The following is a 6,453-nucleotide window of genomic DNA, read 5'->3' on the forward strand; positions in this document are numbered from 1 at the left end:
ATATATTAATAAAAATATAAGATAAAATAAAATAAAAAGCAGTACATCACATAATAAACAATAAAAGGCTTATAAATGTTTCTTTCCCCCACTATACATGCACCCATACTGTTTGTTTTTTTTTTCACTTTTAGGAATGTTATGAAATTAGTGTTCATTGTAGAAAATACAGAATAGTGTAATAAAAAAAATACAAACACTCATCTACTATTTGGTAACTACATTAATATTTTGGCCTGTTTTCACTTGGTCTTGGTTCTGTGTATGAATATACTTTGTTTTAAATACTGTATTTTACATGGTGACAGTCAGATAATTTTGTTTTTTGTTCTGTTGGGTTACTGCTACATCTTAAATACTTCATGTCGTTAAAATTGTGTTTTCAATGACTATAATAATACATCATATGGATGTCCAACATTTAGATTGTTTCATTTTTTAACACTATAAATATTAGTGCTGTGAACATATCTGTCTATTAATCTTTGACTACATTTCAGATTATTTTCTTAGAATAGTTTCTAGAAATGAAAATACCAGGTCATGACCATGAATGATGAATGTTTTTTGTTCTGTTTTTTGAATGAATTTACTTTAGTGTTTGTTTTTTTAAAATTTTTATTGCTGAAAGTATTACAGCTGTCCCATTTTTCCCCCCATTGACCCCTTCTGGGCAAACCCCTGCCCCCCACCTCCCACCTCTGGTCTTTATCACACTATTGTGTGTGTCCATGGACTATGGGCATGAATGATTTTAAGGCAATTGATGAACAGGCCCCTAGTTCATAAGCAAGGCTTGGAGATCCCTTACAGTCCATTGAGCAGAATTTCATCTACCCGGAATGAGCAAGAATGAGCTGGCTGCAGCCTCATTTCACGGGTTTTGCTTCTCCCTGGACTCTGCCTCGGTCTGTCAGACATTCCTAAGGAACATTGTTTAATAACCATTATGGAAATGCAGTTAGGTTATCATGGTCATTTGGGAAGTGGGCTGAGAAATTGCATGTGTTTTATTCTCTGATTTCATCTCAATACACATTACAGTGCCTTCAGCCTTCTTGGGTACACTCAAGGTTCAGAAATAAATGTTAATTTTGGGGTTTTACACTCCTTGAGTGACAGGAAATGTCATCAAGTATGTGACTGCCCCGCTCCTAAATGACCTCTTCTTCCAGGCATTGACTCTTCATTTCACATCCTAATTACTTCCTTGGCTCCTCAGCATTTTAGACCTCATGACTCTGGTGGTAGTGTTCTTGCCAAAGCCTATAGCTTTGCTTTGCATTTCTTTTCTCTTTTTATATATATTTTATTGATTTTTTTACAGAGAGGAAGGGAGAGGGATAGAGAGTTAGAAATATCAATGAGAGAGAAACATCGATCAGCTGCCTCCTGCACACCCCCTACTGGGCATGTGCCCGCAACCAAGGTACATGCCCTTGACCGGAATCGAACCTGGGACCCTTCAGTCCTCAGGCCGACGCTCTATCCACTGAGCCAAACCGGTTAGGGCTGCCTTGCATTTCTTAGGGAATGTCAGGAAATGAAAGGTTGGGACTGATTTTTATAGGTTCTTAATTCCCCCTACCCAAGTACATGCTATTGACTCAGCTGTGAATAGGAGTGATAAGGAGGCAGCTAGCCAGGCTATGTGACTCCTGGTTTTCAGACCCAGGTAAAAAAGTGCTAACTTAATCTCAAGCCATGCTTGGCCCATTGCAAAACCCAATGTGGGTACCTTCAGGCTTGTTTTTGAGCATCCCTGACCTTTTCAAATACCCTCACCACAGTGCCCCCAGTATATGTCACAAGAATAGCAAGGTGAGGTAAGGCTTGGGTGAACTCTTGGTGCTGTGTCACACCACCTTACATGTGTGCATTACTTTGTGCTTGTTCTTTTGCATACATCTGCTGATTTGAACCTCGGCCCTGACTTAAGGAGCAGGTAGGTAGGGCATGTGATTTTTTTCCTCCCATTTCAGAGACAAGGAAAATAAGATACAGGGCAATGCACTGGCTTGCCCAGGGTCACTCAGCAGCAGAGCCAGTACTGGAGCCTCGCTGCCTGTACTAACTATGCCACTGTCACCATTAGCACAGAACTGCTAGTGGTAGCTGCTTGTGACTGTGGCCATAGTTGCTATGTTCTGGAGAGGTGTTGGCCACTGGATGGCTAATTGTCAGTTGGGACTCTCCGAAGCTGACTTGCTGTCATGCATGCATGGAATGCCCTTCCCTGATTTCTTCACTTGATAATCTCATCCTCTTACTCAAGACTCAGCTCTGAAGACACCTTTCTTAGGAAGCCTTGACTGTCCTCCCCAGCTCAGTGTTTCCAGAGCACCCCTTATACTGGCCTCCGTTGCTGCTCACCCTGCATTATGCCTGCCTGCCTCCTTACATGTGTCCCCAACTAGATAGTAAGTTCCTTAAAAATGGGCATAGTACCCTTCTCCTCAATGTGCCCAGCACCTAGCCCAGAACCTGGTACATACTGTATTTGTGTTTTCAAGTACGTTTGGTGTTAGATGTGTATTTTCCGCACAGGTTTTATGCCGGAGGCTCGGAGAGAAGTGGACAACAGATTGTTGGTCCTCCCAGGAAGAGAAGTCCCAATGAGCTGGTGGATGATCTATTTAAAGGTGCCAAGGAACATGGAGCTGTAGCTGTGGAGCAAATGACCAGGAGCCCTGGAGAGACCAGTAAACCAAAAGTGAGCATAGAAGTTCGTCTCTGTCCACAGGACTCAGGTTCCAGCAAGAGAAGGAGGCCCTCACCCCAGTAGTGACTGAATTTTTGTTTTGTTTTTCATTTGTCGCTTACTCTCATACACAGAAGAGCAGCATGGTTTCTCCCACCCTTTAATATGAAATCAAGATTTGGAGCAATGTTTTCAAACTTGTGACCTGTGGTCTGGGTTGGGTTCTGCACACATTTTATATGGCCTATCCAATTTGACTTAGTGTTTTGCTTTATTTTGTTTTAATTGAATTAATAGGCACCTGTTTTATTTAAAATCTGGATTTCTGTCTCTTTGGGGAAATCAAAAATTCTGCCGTTATCCTATACACCAATTTCTGCCTGGTGATGATTAACTAGAGCTAGGAGCAACTGTTCCCTTGAGCCAAGCAGCATTCCCCTCTTCCAGTTCTCACCCTAATCCTGGCCACTTAATGACCAGGCATGCAAATGGCTCTGCAGTTCCACCTGGGCCTGTAGCTCTACATTTGTGGAAAGTGGATCTAGTAGTTAATGAGCTTTTAATACATTATTGTATGTGAGTAACCCCACCTCTATTGACCCATTCCTCAAGTCTTTATGAATTTTTCTTTTATAGCCATTTGCTGGGGGTGGCTACCGCCTTGGGGCAGCACCAGAGGAAGAGTCTGCTTACGTAGCAGGAGAAAGGAGGCGGCATTCCAGTCAAGATGTGAGTGTGCATCTACCTTCCTTAGGGGGAAGTTTGTGAACTGTTCTACCATTTTTCAGAAGGGATTGGTCATGTTACATATGAACCAGCAGCCTGTGAAAGGGAAGAGACAGTGCCCTTGCTGTGGCCCATGAACAGAGAAGCTTACCTGAGAATCCAAGGTAGCTTTCATCTGGCTGGGCAGAGGGCTCTGAGAAGGGGTAAGCAGAGGGGATGGACAAACAAAGAAGTCTACTGGCACTCCATGGATCTCAGGCAGAGGGGCAGTATATTCAGGGTTGTCTGGTGGGATAGGCAAAGCTAAAGAATGATCTCCAGACAACCAGAAGAGGCGTGAAATGCAACTTTAAAAAGAAAATTTCCTTACTATTACCCAGTTCTCTTGTCCTTGTGCATACGGGTCCCCCCTTCAATAAGACTAATCATACTATACTAGAGGCCTGGTGCACGAAATTCGTGCATTGAGGGGGAGGGTCCCTCAGCCCCGTCTGCACCCTCTCACACTCCGGGACCCCTCACTCCTTATCCCCTGCCTGCTCACTGCTCCTTAGCACTGTCACAGAGGCAGAGAGGTTCCTGCCACCGCCGCTGAGCTCACCAGCCGTGAGCCCGGCTTCTGGCTGAGTGGCGCTCCCCCTGTGGGAGCGCACTGACCACCAGGGGACAGCTCCTGCGTTGAGCATCTGCCCCCTGGTGGTCAGTGTGCATCATAACAACCAGACATTCCACTGGTCATTCCACAGTTTGGTCGATTTGCATATTAGGCTTTTATTATGTAGGATAAACAATTTTGAGGTTTTAATTTAATATTAATGCCATAATCTTTTTTTAAAAGTTCTCTCTCTCTTTTTTAAAAAATATATTTTATTGATTTTAGAGAGGAAGGGTGAGGGAGAAAGAGATAGAAATATCAATGAAGAGAGAGAATCATTAATCGGCTGCATCTGCACACCTACTGGGGATCGAGCCCACAACCCGGGCATGTGCCCTTGACACAGAATTGATCTCAGGACCTTCAGTCTTCAGGGTGACGCTCTATCTACTGAGACAAACCAGTTAGGGCCATAAACTTTTTCATATAGCCTTGTCACCATTAGTTTCCATAATGTATTCATTTTTTAATCATTTGGGCTTTTATTCCAAAATAAAAGGCCAGGAAAAAGAAAATAGAAATTCTATTCACCTGAGGCAGCTGCTAATATGTTGGTTTTTAGCCTTCTAGACCCTTTTCTATGAGTACATATAGGGAGTTCTAGATATTTTTAATGACTGCTAAATAGTCTGTAGGTAGTTTAGTTGAGCACAAGCTACATGCCAAGCACATTGGCAACCCTTCTGATGAGGAAGCCACAGTTTCAATTAAGTCATCTGCTCAGAGCAGCCATTGAGCTAGTGATTGGCAAAATGAAAGCACAGACCTAGGTCTACTTAAATTAAAGCCCATTCTTTTAATCTGTGCTATATTATCTTCTTATTTTAGGTTAATACTTATTTGATTGATTGGTTATTTCCTGAGCGTACATTAGTATTTGTGCTGTATTTATTTATTTATTTATTTATTTGAGAGAGAGAGAGAGAGAGAGAGAGAGAGAGGTTAAGAGAGAGATAGAAACATTGATGAGAGAGAAACATCAACATCAATTGGCTGCCTCATGCACACCCCCTGCTGGGGATTGAGCCGGAAACCTGGACACGTGCTCTGACCGGGAATCGCACCTATGACTTCTCGGTGCATGGGTTGATGCTCAACCATTTAGTCACACCAGCCAGGCTGTCTGTCTGTCTGTGTTTTAATAATGGCACAGTGAAATAGTAAAAACATGCTAACTTGCAGGTTCACAATGGTGTGCTTGCGAGGTTCCTGACAATGTATGGACTGCTTACCTCCTCTTGTCACAGGTTCATATAGTGTTGAAGCTCTGGAAGAGTGGATTCAGCCTAGACAATGGTGAACTCAGAAGCTACCAAGACCCATCTAATGCCCAGTTTCTGGAGTCAATCCGCAGAGGGTGAGCAGAAAAATCCTCTTCTAGATTCCATGTCATTGAGTGAGATGGGTGATCTGAGTATTGACTATTTAAGAAGTAAACATTTGTAAGCAGATTTAGCACAGTTGAGGTATAGATTCACAGATCTGCTTCTGTGTCTTGTTTTGTTTGGTCCTTGAGCATAACCAACTGACCAAATAAATACAGGTCTCTACCATGCCTTTGAGTAGACAAGAGAGAAGGGGAGGCAAACAGATAGCCATGAGAGTAGCCAGCTTTCTGTGGAGGCCCAACGATTTTCACTGAAAAGTTTATACTATCACTGTCATTCCCATCCTTTTCTGTGTGGGTCCCAGCATTGCATTTTCTCCTACAGGGAGGTGCCAGCAGAGCTGCGGAGGTTAGCTCATGGTGGGCAGGTGAATTTGGACATGGAGGACCATCGAGATGAGGACTTTGTGAAGCCCAAAGGAGCCTTCAAAGCCTTCACTGGCGAGGGTCAGAAACTGGGCAGGTAAGGAACAGCACAGGTAGGAGTGGAACTGCCTGTTAGGCTCAGCATATCCTGTGTATTGCTCACTTTGTATAAGTCTTTACTCTTTACAAAGTATTTCACATTTTATTTTTATGGGAGGAAAATTATGGAGAATGTGGACTTTGATGTTAATAGACCTGAGTTTAAATCTTCATTTTCTAGCCCCATGCATGACCTTGGATTGTATAGCCTCAGTTTTCCCAGTTATAAAATGGGACTGATGAGAGAGTCCTTACCTCTTTGATTATTGTTTTGAGGAGCACACAGAGCACTGCCCCACAATGAGCAGTAAGGGTAACACATTGCTGCTTTGACTCAGTAATTTAGAGTGTGAAGCCTTGATGGCTTCAGGCTGAAACAGACACACATACTCAGGTCATCTGAAATGGGGATTCAGGGGGAATAAGGGATCTTGGACTCTTCCCTCCCAGCAAGCCCTGCAGCAGCATTGTTCAGGATCCAGAAAAGCTCAAGGATACTGTTGCCCAGTGCAGGCTACT

At 43.2% G+C, this 6,453-nt stretch overlaps 1 protein-coding gene across 3 annotated transcripts in view; it reads left to right on the forward strand.

Moving 5' to 3' along the window:
* LOC102424181 (NSFL1 cofactor p47) overlaps nt 1-6,453 on the forward strand; it is a 25,350-nt gene that overhangs the window by 9,034 nt on the left and 9,863 nt on the right. Inside the window, exons 4-8 of one of the 3 annotated variants that reach the window (XM_006107218.3) lie at nt 1,940-1,945; nt 2,548-2,713; nt 3,338-3,430; nt 5,330-5,439; nt 5,795-5,932. In XM_006107218.3, the coding sequence (XP_006107280.1) occupies nt 1,940-1,945; nt 2,548-2,713; nt 3,338-3,430; nt 5,330-5,439; nt 5,795-5,932 (513 nt within the window). The remainder of the gene's footprint in view (nt 1-1,939; nt 1,946-2,547; nt 2,714-3,337; nt 3,431-5,329; nt 5,440-5,794; nt 5,933-6,453) is intronic. The other 2 variants (XM_023747943.1, XM_006107219.3) reach the window with 2 other exon arrangements.

This window comes from Myotis lucifugus, unplaced genomic scaffold, assembly GCF_000147115.1.
Source record: "Myotis lucifugus unplaced genomic scaffold, Myoluc2.0 scaffold_1069, whole genome shotgun sequence".
Lineage (NCBI taxonomy): Eukaryota > Metazoa > Chordata > Mammalia > Chiroptera > Vespertilionidae > Myotis > Myotis lucifugus.